The 17,688-nt window shown below is 44.7% G+C and overlaps 1 protein-coding gene across 2 annotated transcripts in view; it reads right to left on the reverse strand.

The window, feature by feature from the left end:
- Window positions 1-959: 959 nt before the first annotated feature.
- Window positions 960-17,688, reverse strand: part of NISCH (nischarin) — a 52,881-nt gene continuing 36,152 nt past the window's right edge. The window contains exons 18-21 of one of the 2 annotated variants that reach the window (XM_069967138.1): window positions 14,044-14,197; window positions 13,310-13,435; window positions 12,836-12,997; window positions 960-2,626 (exon numbers count right to left, since the gene is read on the reverse strand). In XM_069967138.1, the coding sequence (XP_069823239.1) occupies window positions 2,007-2,626; window positions 12,836-12,997; window positions 13,310-13,435; window positions 14,044-14,197 (1,062 nt within the window). In that variant the 3' untranslated portion in view covers window positions 960-2,006. Of the gene's footprint in view, window positions 2,627-12,835; window positions 12,998-13,293; window positions 13,436-14,043; window positions 14,198-17,688 lie in introns of both variants that reach the window. The other variant, XM_069967139.1, reaches the window with a different exon arrangement.

Genomic DNA, 17,688 nt, shown 5'->3' on the forward strand with positions numbered 1-17,688 from the left:
TCTCCGAGTGTTAGGAAAAAAGTCAGTAACTAAGGGTCCTATTAGATGGCCTGATAAATAAACGAGCCTGATATGCTAGAGCCTATTATAGCCTATTATATAACTTGATAATCGTTTAGCAAGGACTGCACGGATATCATTAGCAATGTCCGTGCAGGCCTTGCCCGAAACTGTATATATTACCTCATCACAGTCCCAGTGTTCTTCTGCCCTCTGCCCACTTCCCGGAGCCAAAAAAGCAGCTTCAGAGCAGGTGCCTGAACCAACAGGCTACTCAGGCAATCACTGTCTGGGACCGCTGTAACACCATGGCTGAATGGCCTATCTGTTCAGAGACCCGCTCCAGGAAGCAAGCAGAAGGCAGAACCGAGAGAATGGAGAGGTAATGTACACATTTTTTTTTTATTTTTTACACAGTTGTCAGACGATTTTAGGTGAGGACCAAAAGACATGATCAGTTGATGATCATTCTCTTTGGCTGATCGTTGATTTGGCCGATTATCGCTCCATATAATAGGGCCCTCAGTATCTAGCGCTTAATGTGTCTTAATGTAAAGCGGCTATTTTAGTTCAGAACATTACCAGTATAAACCAGTAGCTTTTCACTGTGAGACCGTGGTAAAACACCCCTCATAAGTAAGCTTCCAGGACCCCTGTGACCTGCAAGAGGGGATGGGGATACTGCAGCTAAAATTAAACTTATACTCACTTGCCCCAATCCTCCAATGCGTCTATCCAAACATCCAAATAGTGCCAGTCCCAGCCACTAAACTGTGATTTCAGTTTTTCTTTTTTTTTATATTTATATTTATATTTAAGATTTTTTATTTATATATCAGCCCAGGCTTAGACGTACATATTTTGTTGGACAATCCCTTTAAAGTAGTAATCACTTAAGGTATGTGCACACTACGGAATCCACGCGAATAACTTCCTGCGGATTCCGTGTGTGCTCCCGCTTGAAGTTCTGCCCGTTCCATAGGCTCCATTCTATGCTCAGGCAGATCCGCCATCCGCATATCAATTCTTTGGGCAGACGGCAGAATCTGCCTGAGCATAGAAAGGAGCCTATGGAAGGGGCGGAGCTTTAAGCAGGAGTACGCGCGGAATCCGCTGGAAGTTATCCGTAGTGTGCACATACCCACCAATTGGATATTGATGGCATATTCTAGTAACATACCATAAATGTCTGACCTGAAATAACTCCTTTAAATACTCATACAGGAAATCTTTGTCTGCTTCATCCACCTACACAGGGTGATCAATAACTCATACAAGAAAAGCTGTCAAATACTGTGTGGGTGGGGGAAAGGGGTTTACTGAACTGGACTCCTGGCAGACATAGTTAAGAGTCTTGTTTACCTGTTCCACAGGGCATTCCCAGTATGAAGGCCCTATTCCACGGAACGATTATCGGCCACATTTGGCCGATAATTGTCCTGTGGAATAGAAGGCACCATTCAAATCGGCTGATCGTTGCAGTCGTTTGTTTTTCAAACATGTTGAAAAACAAGCGACTGTGATAGCAGTGATCTGTTGCCCTTCCTCAGTGGAATAGGAGCGGGGGCAGCAGACCTCCACTATTCTCTATGGGCTGCCCGGACGATCAGCAATCACCTAGGCAGCCCCCCCGTGGCCCCTCCCGCACTTGCCCGCTTGCTGCCGCCGCATGTATTGGCTGACAGCGTATGTTTGCTCCTTTCCGTCGGCCCGTGGAATAGGGGCTTTAGTGTGTGTATAGAATTGGCTGTCAATCACTGTGTGTGGGCAGGACAAAGCAGCGCGCTTTCTGTCTCTAGGAGTCCTAGATTCAGTCTTCTCCACTTCTCTCCACTAACATATCCTGCTATCAGGCAGCATAAAGAACCTGACGTGTTTGCTTTAGGTATAACCAGGAATTATTGTTTCTCATGTTTGCTCAGACATGTGCTACGGATGCTGATATAAATGTGCACGGGACAGCAGCAAAAACACTGTATTTGGCTTCATTTAGCAGAATATACATTTTAACCTGTCAACTCCAAAGGTAATTCCCTACCACAGAGTATCTCCCACTGGCGTGCAAGTAGTGAGATGAGCTTTTCACGGCAGTCAGCACTGGGTATGAAGATGTACCACTGGATTTCTCGATTTCCAACACATGATTTCTGTATATCATCTTGGCTTAAAGGTTCTCCGAAATGATCCATTGATAAGCTATGCATCAGATCTTGGTTACTTGAGTCATCGAAGACAAATGTTAGAGTTTGGGGGTAAGTCTGATAACCCATGAGAACGCGATCTAAATCCCTTATACGCCTCCCATCCATTAACTGATACTTATCTTTCTTTGGGGGTTCTTTGGCAAAATCTGGAAGTGGGTAACTAATGTAATCTTCATTGAACAAAAAGAGGTCTGAGCTTGTAAGGATGAGCGTTCTTGGCTGCAGCACGGCTTCATGTTCGAGTCCTTCTGCAGAATCCACGTGAAATGCTAGGACATACAGCAAAATATTCAGAGATGGTAACATCCCAGATGCATCGTTCTGTTCGGTCACAATGAACGTGAGGTCTCCGATCTCCTCTTCATTGGGATATATGAATTTTACTCGACTGGAATGAATTAGTTCATAATTTTCCATTTTTCCTACAAAAACAAAAAAAGCTATTTTGCTCAAACTCACAGTGCTAAATGTAATGAAAAATGTAAAAAGTAATGAATAATAATAGTAATGAATAATAATAGAAATAACAATAAATTATAAATCCCAAGGTCACGTACCTGTCTCCTCCAGCTGCAAGGTCACGGCTTGGCCGAGAGATTATCCGCTCAGCCAATCAGTGACATTGACCGCCCCCCAGTCACTGATTGGCTGAGCAGGCAGTCCATTAGCAAGGATGCAGGAGCTGGAGGAGCTGCAGGACAGTATCTGCTGGCAGGAATTGTTAAGTTAGCACTGCAGGGACATGCGGATGGGTAAGTATTAGAGATGAGCGAACCTCAAGCATGCTTGAGTCCATCCGAACCCGAACGTTCGGCATTTGATTAGCTGGGGCTGCTGAACTTGGATAAAGCTCTAAGGTTGTCTGGAAAACATGGATACAGCCAATGACTATATCCATGTTTTACACATACCCTTAGGGCTTTATTCAATTTCAGCAGCCACCGCTAATCAAATGGCAAACGATCGGGTTCGGATGGACTCTTGCATGCTCAAGGTTCGCTCATCTCTAGTAAGTATACTTTCTCTATTATGTTCCAGCACCCCCTTGTCTGCATGAAATTTTTAACTTTGGTGGAACTTCCCATTTAATACCTAGCCACAGAATGAGTTAATTAGCCGAGAGTGATGATTGGCCGCGTCTGCTAACACACGCGGTTCCCAGATGCACATAGCAACCGGGAACCGCACACTGTAGATAGAGCTTGTGCCAGGAGCCCTCTCTGCTTACCCTTAACGGCCACAGAACGGGCATACTGGTCATGCGACGTTAAGAGGTTAAAGTCAGAAAACATTGCTGGCAGTGATAACTCCCAGAAATCTTCTCACATTTCATCCAGGCTCCGCACATATACAGAGTGCTAACTTATAAACAGGATATGAGCTCCGAGTGTCAGGAAAACCAGCGGCTGGGAAAAAGAACAAGTAGTGACAACAGGCGCAGTGTATCCAGTGAACTGGGAGGGACTTTGATGAGTCAATGGGTTATACTGCAGGTGGATTTGTCTGTGCCTTAGATTAGAAAATGGAAAAAGTGGCATTGAATAAATCACACGTCTTGTGCTTCTGAAATCTGAATGACGCAGTAAAAGTTCTGTATTGTGGAGTCTGACAATCACATGATAATCTGACACTTGTGATATGATGTAGAAGAGCGAACACTGGAGACTGAGCAGAGGGAACATTAGGAAAATTAATTCTTATAGCTGATTCCCTGTTAACATGTCTTCCTGAGGTTTCTCTATTCTAAGCGGGTTTCACATTTCTATCACCATTTAATAGTTCAGAATATTTAAAAATCCATTTGTAAGTCCCATTACATGGACACGGTCACTTCAGAACACTCCTGACATGTCAAATGTGATGACTGGTTAGCTATTCCCTAGACGCAACTGGGCGAAGTGAGCGCTAAGCACATTCTTTCCCAGCATTGTCAATGTGATCAAGCTTCTACAGAAATTCTAGGGGACCGTCTGCTTTTCCCACTTCTTCTAGCAATCGTCGGGGGTCTGAACACTCAGCCCAGAGGCAGGTACACTTTAAAAGAATGGATTTAATCACCTCTTGGTTTCCTCTTTGAATTGTGACCCTGTTGTTATCATGCAACAATGCACACCTTTCCCACAATGCCCCCTTGCTTGCAGACTCAGTGAAGACCAACTACCAGTACTTCCTGGAGATTGCAGTTGAACTCAGCATGCCTGGCCCACATTAGTGGGTCATAACCAAGGGAAATAACTTCTCTTTGGGGAATATGGACCTTAACGGGGCACTGTCAGCAGGTAAGACAAATCTAACCTGCTGATAGCTCCCTACTGCACAGGAGATGCAGAGGAGGAAGGTATGTGTCTTCCCCTCCTCCACGGCACCGTTCTGATGCAGTTAATTTTTTGTTCAATGGACCAGAGAGACTGTTAGGAGCACAGCCTGTCCCCACAGCGCTCATCCACCCCCAGCTGGCCCGGCCTTTTCTAATGATAATGAATGGAGCGGGCCGGATCAACGCTATGGGGGCGGTCAGTGCTGAACACCTGAACTACATTGAGGAGGAAGGTAAAAGACATACCTTCCTCCTTGGCGTCTCCTGTGCAGTAGGGACATATCAGCAGATTAGATTAAAAAACAACCATGTTTACAGCATATCAGCATCTCTGTGGGTCCCTTTGGCTGCTACAAATTTGGTGGTGGCCATACCAGGATGTGAAGTCTGAAGGAGATCCCAGGTCACTAGCGGCAGAACTGGAATGTGCATCATCGAACTATAGAACAAGATGTGGACAACAAAGTGGACACAGGGCTTCTGGGGGAAGATGCAGAACTATAGAAGAACAAATACCAGAAAAGGGCAGGCACATGCATGAAGGATTTTTCTGGCATGGACACATGACTTGTAAGGGCTGTATAACATGATTAGAGGAGGAGTGAGCGTCGACTTGTCAGGTCATCGATCCTTTCCCTCTCATTCCCTGCTCGCTTTCTGAGCTATAACAAGCACAGAAAGCAAGCAGGAAGAGGGGGGGGGGGGGGTCTCAGTTTGCGGCCAGAGGGAGCTGTGGGGGGATACATGGAGCGTCAGACAGCAGACCGTCGCTGTCATTATCATTTTTTAGAACATGTTGAAAGACAACGATCAGCCGACATTGTGCATGTCAGCTAATCGTGTTGGCAAAGACACAGGACTGGAGAACAACAAATACCAGATGTGGCATTCAGAAGGACTAGGTAGAAATGAAATGCAGAGTCCAGTAGAATACTGAATCTGGCTTGATTTGTTAGCCACCAAAATTAACTTGGTATACAAATCACTGGAAAATTTTTACTTATATACACCAAAGAGTATACATTTATTAAACAGTAACATTCAGCAACATGTAGCATCCATAAGGATCTGTAGCATTCCTCCAGCCGCAGTCACCTAAATATCAATTGAAAGTGAATCCTGCTCCTTATAGACATATGTTTCCCCCCTCAGTGACCATGGTAAGATTTACTGTAAATGCCAAGAGTGGTCCACATTCTTTTGTTTTCCTGTTTTGGAGGCTCTCTTTTTTCTTTGACAATACTTCCTGTGTTACATGACATTAGAATGACTATAACGTCAATGGTTGTTTAATCCTGCCTTCCTGGTAAAGAAGCATACCATAACTCATAAAGATGTATAATCTAGAGAAAAGAAAGCACTCCTAGCTTTCCTAGACCGCATTAAACTACCCTTCTCCTTGTAATAATGTAGCAAATTTTCCACTTGTATTACCAATTGCTGGTCAAACACATGTGATACCTATCGGCTGACAGCGATATTCTACAATCCACCCATAAGCATGGCAGGGGTTAACTACTGCTATGTGAATAAGCCTAGACTCTGTAAATGCTAGCTGAGCCTCCCTGCCTTCTTTATAGGAGCCTCACTGTCCCTGAAAGGTAAATCAAGGTTCCCTCTCACCTCTAAAAACCCACAAAGCTCTGGGAAGCTGTCCATTGTGTGGTTACATTGTAAGTACACTGTACTGCCTCCTGTAATGCCTTTATTGCTGTGCTGCCACTGTTTCTTTCCTTTTGTCTAACATGACACCTTGCAAACCTAGTGCATCATTAACCCTGTCTCATCCAATCGTCCAATGTCGTCTATAGTAAAGTAATGTGTAAATCATCCCCTAGCACAAAGCCAGTCTGTTCAGTCCAGCGCACTTTCATTGCCACTATATTACTGTCATAGCAGAGAGAAGTATGTGCTGTGCTGTGATTGGTGAGGCATCTAAAAAGAAAGGAAGTCCGTGTATGTGTACTATGGGCAACAGTGTCGGACTGGAGTGCCTTGGCCCACCAGGGGAAATCATTCTTGGGGCCCACCCTTCTGCCACCGCACTTATCTATGGTAACATTAATAAGGGTCCATTAACACGGCGTGATATGGGGCAGCATAGGGCTGCAAATGATTGCTAATCAGCAGGGCAGGTGATGTGCAGCCGACAGCAATGATCTTAGCCGCACAAAAGATCAAATCAGCCGACTATGGGACATTTGCTTGCATGTCAGCAGATCTCTGGCACTTTTACATGGGCCGATCATCGGCTGAATAGACTTCCTAGGAGCACTTGTTACCGATTATTGGCCGGTGTAATTGGGCTATAAGTCAATTTTTTTGTATGATAACGCTGTATACTTAGATACAAGTCATACAGCTACCAATAACACCAGTATACAAAGAGCAAATATCCCCACACATATTACCGCTATATAGTAACTGACCAAATCCTGTCTATCAAGACCGATATTACCAATAAACCAGCATACAGGAGGGAAATAGTATCACCATACATATTACCGCTATACTGTTACTGACCAAATCCTGTATACTGAGACCAATATTACCAGTATACAAGGGGGAAATATTACCGCCACACCACAACCATTGCTACCATATTGTTACTGACCAAATCTGGTATACTAAGACCAATGAACACCACACCAGATTACAAGTAACAAATAATACCCCCACATACTGACTAACACCGCCATTTACTGACTAATACCCCCACATACTGACTAACACCCCCACATACTGACTAACACCACCAAATACTGACTAACACCACCGCTGCTACTGAATAAAATCCTCTGAACAAAAGATCAATATCCCCTCATACAGTCATATAGAGGTAGCCCCAGCTCTACACTATATACGTTACAGTGCACATAGATTTAGTGACTCACAGGGGACGTCTTCTCTGATCGCAGTTCTTCCCTTTTCATCTTCTTCTCCATCTGCCCTGGGCCCTTATGAGAACTTCTCCGAGCCACGAATCCACAGAATCTGCCAGAGAAATATATTAGGCTCCTCGCTCTGTCACCATCCTCATCTCTCTACACACTGCACATCTGTACTGTCCCCTTTACACCTTCTCTCAGTGGTTAGCCCTGACTATTTGTAGCGTGTGTATGTATGTGTGTGTGTATATATATATTTATATATATATATATATATATATATATATATATATATATATATATAGTGTACACACCTTGTAGATGGCCCCTTGTTCAGTTCTCCATATAGATGGCCCTGTGTGCCTCTACTATAGTAGAGATCCCCCTCTGTGTAATCCCCTTACAGTAGATGACAACCTCTGTGCATTCCCTATATCAGGGGTAGGGAACTTCTCCAGCTGTTGCAAAACTACAACTCCCATCATGCCTGGACAGCCACAGCTAAAGCTGTAGTTTTGCAACAGCTGGAGAGCCAAGGTTCCCTATTCCTGCCCTATAGTATATAGCCCCCTCTGTGTAGTCCCCTTATAGATGACCCCTCTGTGTAGTCCACTAAAGTAGATGCCCCTCTCTGTGCATGCCCTATTGTATACACACCGCACCCAGTATAGTTACCCTTATACATTGTTGTCCCCCTCTGTGTAGTGCCCTTTATAGATGCCTCCTCAGTGTTGTCCTCCTTATAAATTGCCCCCAACCAGTGTCCCTTATAGATGGCTCCCTGTGTTATCCCCCTTATAACTGGCCCGCTTGTGTTATCCATCCCCCCATATAGATAGCCCCCTTATGTTGGCCATCCCTACCCCCCATATAGCTCCTTATGTTGTCTATTCCCCCGTATAGCCCCCTTAGGTTGTCCTTGCCCCATATAGCCCCTTATGTTGTCCTTCCCCTGTATATAGCCCCTTATGTTGTCCTTTCCTGTATACAGCCCCCCTTATATTGTCCTTTCCTGTATATAGCCCTTATGTTTTCCTTCCCCTGTATATAGCCCCCTTATGTTGTCCTTCCCCTGTATATACCCCCCTTATGTTGTCCTTCCCCTGTATACGGACCCCCTATGTTGTCCTCCCCCTGTATATAGCCCCCCTTATGTTGTCCTCCCCTGTATACAGCCCCTTATGTTGTCCTCCACCCTGTATACAGCCCCCCTTATGTTGTTCTCCCCCTGTATACAGCCCCCCTTATGTTGTCCTCCCCCTGTATATAGCCCCCCTTATGTTGTCCTCCCCTGTATATAGCCCCCCTTATGTTGTTCTCCCCCTGTATACAGCCCCCTTATGTTATCCTCCCCCTGTATACAGCCCCCCTTATGTTGTCCTCCCCCTGTATACAGCCCCCCTTATGTTGTCCTCCCCTGTATATAGCCCCCCTTATGTTGTCCCCCCCTGTATAAAGCCCCCCTTCTGTTGTCCTCCCCTGTATATAGCCCCCTTTCTGTTGTCCTCCCCCTGTATACAGACCCCTTTCTGTTGTCCTCCCCCTGTATACAGCCCCCCTTATGTTGTCCTCCCCCTGTATACAGCCCCTTATGTTGTCCTCCCCCTGTATATAGCCCCCCTTATGTTGTCCTCCCCCCTGTATACAGCCCCCCTTATGTTGTCCTCCCCCTGTATACAGACCCCCTTCTGTTGTCCTCCCCCTGTATACAGCCCCCCTTATGTTGTCCTCCCCCTGTATACAGACCCCCTTCTGTTGTCCTCCCCCTGTATACAGACCCCCTTCTGTTGTCCTCCCCCTGTATACAGCCCTCCTTCTGTTGTCCTCCCCCTGTATACAGACCCCCTTATGTTGTCCTCCCCTGTATACAGCCCCCCTTATGTTGTCCTCCCCTGTATACAGCCCCCTTCTGTTGTCCTCCCCCTGTATATAGCCCCCCTTATGTTGTCCTCCCCTGTATACAGCCCCCTTATGTTGTCCTCCCCCTGTATATAGCCCCACTTATGTTGTCCTCCCCCTGTATACAGCCCCTTATGTTGTCCTCCCCTGTATACAGACCCCCTTCTGTTGTCCTCCCCCTGTATACAGCCCCCCTTATGTTGTCCTCCCCTGTATACAGCCCCCCTTATGTTGTCCTCCCCCTGTATACAGCCCCCCTTATGTTTTCCTTCCCTGTATATACCCCCTTATGTTGTCCTCCCCTGTATACAGCCCCCCTTATGTTGTCCTCCCCCTGTATATAGCCCCCCTATGTTGTCCTCCCCCTGTATATAGCCCCCCTATGTTGTCCTCCCCCTGTATACAGCCCCCCTTATGTTGTCCTCCCCTGTATATACCCCCTTATGTTGTCCTCCCCTGTATACAGCCCCCCTTATGTTGTCCTCCCCTGTATACAGCCCCCCTTATGTTGTCCTCCCCTGTATATAGCCCCCCTTCTGTTGTCCTCCCCTGTATACAGCCCCCCTTATGTTGTCCTCCCCCTGTATACAGCCCCCCTTATGTTGTCCTCCCCTGTATACAGCCCCTTATGTTGTCCTCCACCCTGTATACAGCCCCCCTTATGTTGTTCTCCCCCTGTATACAGCCCCCTTATGTTATCCTCCCCCTGTATACAGCCCCCTTATGTTGTCCTCCCCCTGTATATAGCCCCCCTTATGTTGTCCTCCCCTGTATACAGCCCCCCTTATGTTGTCCTCCCCTGTATACAGCCCCCCTTATGTTGTCCTCCCCTGTATACAGCCCCCCTTATGTTGTCCTCCCCTGTATACAGCCCCCCCCCTTATGTTGTCCTCCCCTGTATACAGCCCCCCCCCTTATGTTGTCCTCCCCCTGTATACAGCCCCCCTTATGTTGTCCTCCCCTGTATACAGCCCCCCTTATGTTGTCCTCCCCCTGTATACAGCCCCCCTTATGTTGTCCTCCCCTGTATACAGCCCCCCTTATGTTGTCCTCCCCTGTATACAGCCCCGCTTATGTTGTCCCCCCCTGTGTAAAGCCCCCCTTATGTTGTCCTTCCCCTGTATATAGCCCCCCTTCTGTTGTCCTCCCCCTGTATATACCCCCCCTATGTTGTCCTCCCCCTGTATATACCCCCCCTATGTTGTCCTCCCCCTGTATATACCCCCCCTATGTTGTCCTCCCCCTGTATATACCCCCCCTATGTTGTCCTCCCCCTGTATACAGCCCCCCCCCCTTATCTTACCCCCTCTGATAAAAACCAAAAAAAAAAACAAAAAAAAAAAATACAAGACTACTTACCTAACCACACGATCCCCCGTCGGACGCCGGCCTCCTCTTCTCTCTTCTCCTGACAGGTGAGCAGCTCCGTTGCGAAGTGCCGCCAGCGCCATCACTGACCTCAGTGTGCGCCGCGGTGGCTGGGACTTCCGGTATTCGCTCCATGAACCGGAAGTCCTAGCCGCCGCGGCGCACACTGAGGTCAGTGATGGCGCTGGCGGCACTTCGCAACGGAGCTTGCGACACTCTTGTGATCGCAAGCAAATCTCTGCTTGCGGTCACAAGAGTGATTGACAGGGCGGGAAGCCTACGGCTTCCCGCTTTGTCAATCAGAACACTTCCTTACATTTAACTGGAAGCGATTGTTGCGATCGCTTCCAGTTAAAAAGGGAGGCGCGGCCCCCGGCCCCCCTAGGAGCGGGGGGGCCCACTCCAGCTCGGGGCCCACCGGGGGTTTCCCCGGCCCCCCGGTGGCCCAGTCCGAGCCTGATGGGCAATATCCCCTGAAATGAGAAGAATAAAAAATAGTTAACTGTGCATCATAGAATGGGGCACTCTGGGGCTCAAAGACAGCAGTCAGAGAAATAAAAATACATTTTCACCACTCTGAAGGTTTTATGTAACAAACCTTCAGAGTAGCAAGTAATGCAGTGCAGCACACACAAAGACACTTTAATGGCAGACTTTATTCCATCACAGAGTTACAGGTGCAGACAAAAGGCAACAATCGCTTCATGCTCTTGAGCGCTTCCTCCTGGTCCATACCTAATCTCCATATGCCTACACCCTTATATACACATTTCTCTGTTGGTTTTAATGTTTTTTCATATACAGGTGGGTATTTTTTGTTGACAAATACCCACCTGTGTATCCAATTATAAAGGGGAGCATTAGGTTGATGGGCTATGGGTCAAGAAGAATTGCATGAGTGTGCAAAGCGGTCGTTGCTTTCTGTTTGTCTGCACCTGTAAAGGCCCTATCACAATGGCCGATGTTTAGGAGCAAGCAAGGGCCGACCTCGTTCCTACTTGTTCCCCACTTGCTGCCGTGCTATAACACATACCACCAGTGAGCAGATAAGAGCAGGGGACCTGTGGGGAGGGGTTGCCTGGATGATCCTTAGTCTGTCTGGGTGGCCCTTGGAAGATATCGGCAGTCTGCTGCCGCCGCTCCGGTTGCACGGAGTGACGGCCAGCAGGCTATCGCTATCAATCGATTAATATTCCACGCGATTACCGGCAGTAATGGATGATAATCAGGCATATACGGCCGATGATCGCTTGGTGTAACAGGGCATTAACTCTGGAATAAAGTCTGCCTTTTTGAGTGCCCCACATCATAGTTTCTACTTGCTGAAAACTGTACACAAGAGACTTGTTTACCCATGGCCTGTCTCCCATTCAGAAAACCACATGTGTGTGAACAGTGCCAATGTTGTTGGTTCTTATTTTTCTTGGTAATGTAACAAAACCTGGCAAGTTTTTAAAATCCTTTAAAACAACAGCACCATGCCATATTTAAAAACAAAACAAAACAACAGCAACACGGATCCATTTATACACGTGTATACATGGAACTAGCATGAAACTCATGTAGCTGCTGTAGCACCCAATATAGATGCACAGTATGGAACACATTTTCCGTCTGCAAGAAATCTACTTCATAGGAATATAAGCGCCAACATTTTTGTTTTAGAATCATTTTCCCTGTGCCCTAAAATGAAATATGTATATTGGTATTTAAAGCGTTCATTTACCAAAGCAGGTGGACTACAAATGGGTTAGACTAATCAAAAATCAACCAATCTTACTTACATGTTCACCCAATAATTAACTGTGCAATACTGCATTTCCATGGCAGTGATGTTTCAAGACAGATTGAGAAAACACAGCATGGCTGAACTGACAGTACCCCCCCCCCATATATATTCTCCAATCAGGGGTATTACCAAACATGATGACCAGTGCAATATATTTAGAGGGGTACTCCGACAAAAAATTGTCTCTTTCAAATCAACTGGTGTTAGAAAGTTATATAGATTTGTAGTTTACTTCTATTTAAGGAAGTGGTGTACTCTTTCCAGTCTGACATAGTGCTTTCTGCTGCCTCCTCTGTCCATGTTAGTAGAACCAGTTGATTTAAAAGAAAAATAAAAGTACTCATTTAATAAAAGGTCTCCAGCCTGTTACCTGTTTTCTTTTTTCCAAATTCTGAATAAAAGTCTTTCTCGATTGGTTCAGGAGATGGTGTTCGTTCCAGCAAGGATAAAGCAGACATCAGGTGTTGTATGAATGTGTGTGTTGTGTAGCTGTCTCTGGTCAGACACGTCACAACGTGATTTGGAGAAGAACCTGATGGCAAACCAAGGATTAACTTAACAAGTATAATTAACATAGCAGACGTTTTCTTACTAGATACATTTTCTGAAACAATTTAAGTCACCACGAAGAGATCACATATATCATACAGTACATAAACTATCCAAAAACATATCTGTAAATAGGTTTGTATTACCAGGAATAAAGTACGCAGGCTATAAATGATAAAATATTAGAAGCCTTCAGAGTTTAGTGACCTGTATCCAAGATGTCTAGATAGATAGATAGATAGATGTATTTTTAGCAATGACAATACACCTTGTACTCACCAAAAGATGATCTTACCCGTTATTCTAAAGAACTGATCGAAGAGTCCAATGTTCACAGACTGCAGGTCACTAAATGGAATTGCCATACAGTAGCAACAGTGATAAAGGCCTAAAGACTCTGGCTTTATCTGGCTGCAGTTATCTATTAAAAATTAAAAAAGAATAACAAAACCCTTAAAGACAGGTAGTGTTCAGTGCAATAGAGGCAGGGTGCAGGAATGGTGCAGGCTCAGGATCCAGCATGGGTTAAATCTATATTATTGCTGTCAGTCTGCTGCACTGGCTAGGATTGGGGAGGACTTCAATCCTGTGTATTTAGCCCCTTAGATGCTATAGTCAATGGTAACCATAGCATCTAAGCAGTTGGACAGAGGGAAGTGCCACCCTGTGTTACCCCATTAAAGGGAACAATTAGCCCAATTGCACTGATTAAGCTCCGAGCAGTGCTACATAGCTATTTTAATAGGTTTTCCTACCATATCTGGGGTTCCTTCTTCCCTAGCTTCACATCTTGGCAAAAAAGCATTTAAATGTGGTGGGTAAGGCAGGGAGAGAGATGTGAATTAGGCATTGGCGTAACTAGTCAAGGCTCTCTGCCTGTCAGCACACTCTGGGGGTGATAGACAGGCAAAGAGGCCCATTAGAAGTAGTGTTAGTCACTGCCACAAATAACAGAGTATAAAATTTACTGTTCCCCTATAATAACTTCAAGAACTTTCAGGTATTCAGCACATATGTACAGTCACTCACCCTGTGGATTATGATTTACACTTTTATAGGTGTCGTCTAGTACAAAATAAATGGCTTTTGTTGATAATAAGACGCATGACGTCATTTCTGAATCTGGTGATTGATACAGCATCACTGAGGACCACATGAGATACCGCAACTCCTCATTGTCAACCTGAAAAGTAAGGACTATTATCAGGTAGCGCACACCACCACCAACCATGTCTATGGTGACAAAGTGATCAATTCTGATAGGTAGAAATGTAATCTATTGGGTAAAACTATAAACTTGGGTAAAACTCAAACTACTTGTAAGTAACACAACAATGAAGCCTAATGTGGTTCCATAATGATTCCAATTTACTGCATAGACACATGACACAAGACATATGGTCTAATGTTGGAACATTTGGATGCAAACCACATGCAAGGACAAATATGTCGCCATGATCATGATAATTTGTGTGTGGGATGAATGTTCTGTGGTTAAAATAACTTTTACTGCACTGAATAGGAAGCTGTTGTCTACTTACATATCACTTGCTGCAGGGATTATCCTTTTTTGGGTTATATCAAAAATAATTCTTACAGGGGAACTCTGGCGATTTTTTTTTTTTTAAAGCCAACTGGTGTCAGAAAGTTATATAGATTTGTAATTTACTTCTATTTAAAAATCTCCAGCGTTCCAGTACTTATCAGCTGCTGTATGTCCTGCAGGAAGTGGTGTTTTCATTCCAGTCTGACATAGCGCTCTCTGCTGCCACCTCTGTCCGTGACAAGAACTGAAAGGTTTTGTACTGGGATTTGCTATTGGTCTGGACAGTTCCTGCAACCGACAAAGATGGCAGCAGAGAGCAGAGTAGCCTTATTATAATCGTAGAGGAAGAATGTGAAGGACAGGGTGACAGCTCACTGTTCTCTTAATAGGCTTAGACAGGCAGGGCAATGACAAGTGGAAAATATGAAGGAGAAAAAGCAGTTAAATGCTAGTAACCTATTTTTTTCCTTCAGTCTCTGAATAAAATACCACTGAGCAGTAACCCAGCTTTCCCAGGTTCAAAACTCTAATTCACTGCCCTTTGGGGGTGAGGGGTAGCTTCAAGGTACGGTGCATTTTAGCAGTAAATTAAAAAGCCCTAAGAACTTTTAGGGTGCATTCATACCAATCTTCCATACCAAGCCCAAACAAGTACCCACTCAGAAAATGACTGAACGGAGTCACTAGCTGACCACACTTGGACCAGTGAAGTCAAGAGGTCCTGTATGTGCACGTATTTTGACAGGATGCAACACACTGCATGTGTGCAATGTGTGGACACACAAAGCCATAATCATACTACATTACATAGAAAAGAATAACCACCACAGCGGCCACTCAACAAAAACGAAGGTTTATTCCTTGGAACTGGAATGCCACAGGTACTAGGCCTCACTGGTATCCAGGCAACCACAGGTACTAGGCCTCACCGGTATCCAGGCAACCACAGGTACTAGGCCTCACCGGTATCCAGGCAACCACAGGTACTAGGCCTCACCGGTATCCAGGCAACCACAGCTACTAGGCCTCATTAGTATCTAGGAAACCCCAAGAACTAGGTATCACTGGTATCTAGGCAACCACAAGAACTAGGTATCACTGGTATCTAGGCATCCACAGCTACTAGGCCTAATTGGTATCTAGGCAACCACAAGAACTAGGTATCACTGGTATCAAGGCAACTACAGGTGCTAGATTCTCACTGGTATCCAGGCAACCACAGGTGCTAGATCACACTGGTATCCGGGCAACCACAGGTACCAGGCCTTATTCATATCTAGGCAACCATTGGTACAAGGCCTCAATGGTATTTATCTTACATTTAGCGCCTATAGAAAGCTGGGTTATAATTAACATGTGTCAAAATAAATGTAAATTACAGTATAACACTTCATAGAATTAGGTACAGCAGCTCATCTTGTATAACATGTACTGTATGACAGATACCACTGTGGCAAAGTGGCAATCCATTATAGGTATACGTCAGATGTGAAATCAGCCTCAGTATGATTTAAGTCTTTATAAGATGGTGAGTTCAGCAATAATAATTGTTATTTTAGGGTATGTGCACACCGAGGAATAGGTGAGGAATCCGTTCTTAACCCCTTTGTGCTGCAGCTAGTTTGGGCCTTAATGACCAGGCTAATTTTTCAAAATCTGACCTGTCTCACTTTATGCTCTCATAGCTCAGTGATGCTTTAACGTATGCTAGCGATTCTGAGACTGTTTTTTCGTGACATATGGCACTTTATGTTAGTGGCAAAATTTGGTCACTACTTTGTGTGTTTTTTGTGAAAAACATCAAAATATCATGAAAAATTTAAAAAATTTGCATTTTATGAACTTTGAAATTCTCTGCTTCTAAAAAAAGAAAGTCGTAGCACATAAATTAGTTACTAAGTCACATTACCAATATGTCTTCTTTATTCTGGCATAATTTGGTAAACATATTTTACTTTTTTAGGGTGTTATGGGGCTTAGAAATTTATCAGCAAATTATCACATTTTCGTGAAACTGATTTTTTTAGGGACCAGTTCTTTTTTTAAATGGATTTAGAAGTCTGGTATCCTGAAAACCCCCATAAGTGACCCCATTTTGGAAACTACACACCTTAAAGAATTAATCTAGGGGTATAATGAGCATTTTAACCCTACAGGGGCTGGAGGAAAGTATTCACAATTAGGCAGTAAAAAAATTGAAAATTTAAATTTTCCAATAATATATACGTTTAGATTAAAGTTTCTCATTTTCAAAAGGAATATGAGACAAAAAGCACCCCAAAATTTGTAATGCAGGTTCTCTTGAGTACAACAGTACCCCATATGTGGGCGTAAACCACTGTATGGGCACACAGCAGGGCTCAGAAGGAAGGGAGCGCCAATTAGCTTTTCCAATGCAGATTTTGCTGAAGAAGTTTCTGAGCACCAGGTGCGTTTGTAGTGCCCCTGTAGTGTCAGCAGAGAGAAAACCCCCCATAAGTCACCCCATTTTGGAAAGTACACCCCTCAAAGAATTCATCTTGGTGTGTGGTGACCATTTTGACCCCACAGGTATTACAGGAAAGTATTCAAAAGAAGACAGTAAAAATGAAAAACTTGAATTCTTCCAATAATATGTTCGTTTAGTTTGAAATTTCTCAATTTCACGAGGAACAAGAGGAAAAAAATACCCCAAAATTTGTAACGCAGGTTCTCCTGAGTACAATGGTACCCCATATGTGGGCATAAACCACTGCATGGGCACACAGGAGGGCTCAGAAGGGAAGGAGCGCCAATTAGCTTTTTCAATGCAGATTTTGCTGCAGAAGTTTCCGAGCGCCAGGTGCGTTTGCAGAGCCCCTGTAGTGTCCGTAGAAGAGAACCCCCCCAAAAGTCACTCCATTTTGGAAAGTGCACCCCTCAAAGTATTCATCTTGGTGTGTGGTGACCATTTTGACCCCACAGGTATTAGAGGAAAGTATTCAAAAGTAGACAGTAAAAATGAAAAACTCAAATTTTTCCAATATTATGTTCTTTTAGTTTGAAATTTCTCAATTTCACGAGGAACAAGAGGAAAAAAGTACCACAAAATTTGTAACGCAGGTTCTCCTGAGTACAATGGTACCCCATATGTGGGCGTAAACCACTGC

This window comes from Dendropsophus ebraccatus, chromosome 4, assembly GCF_027789765.1.
Source record: "Dendropsophus ebraccatus isolate aDenEbr1 chromosome 4, aDenEbr1.pat, whole genome shotgun sequence".
NCBI lineage: Eukaryota > Metazoa > Chordata > Amphibia > Anura > Hylidae > Dendropsophus > Dendropsophus ebraccatus.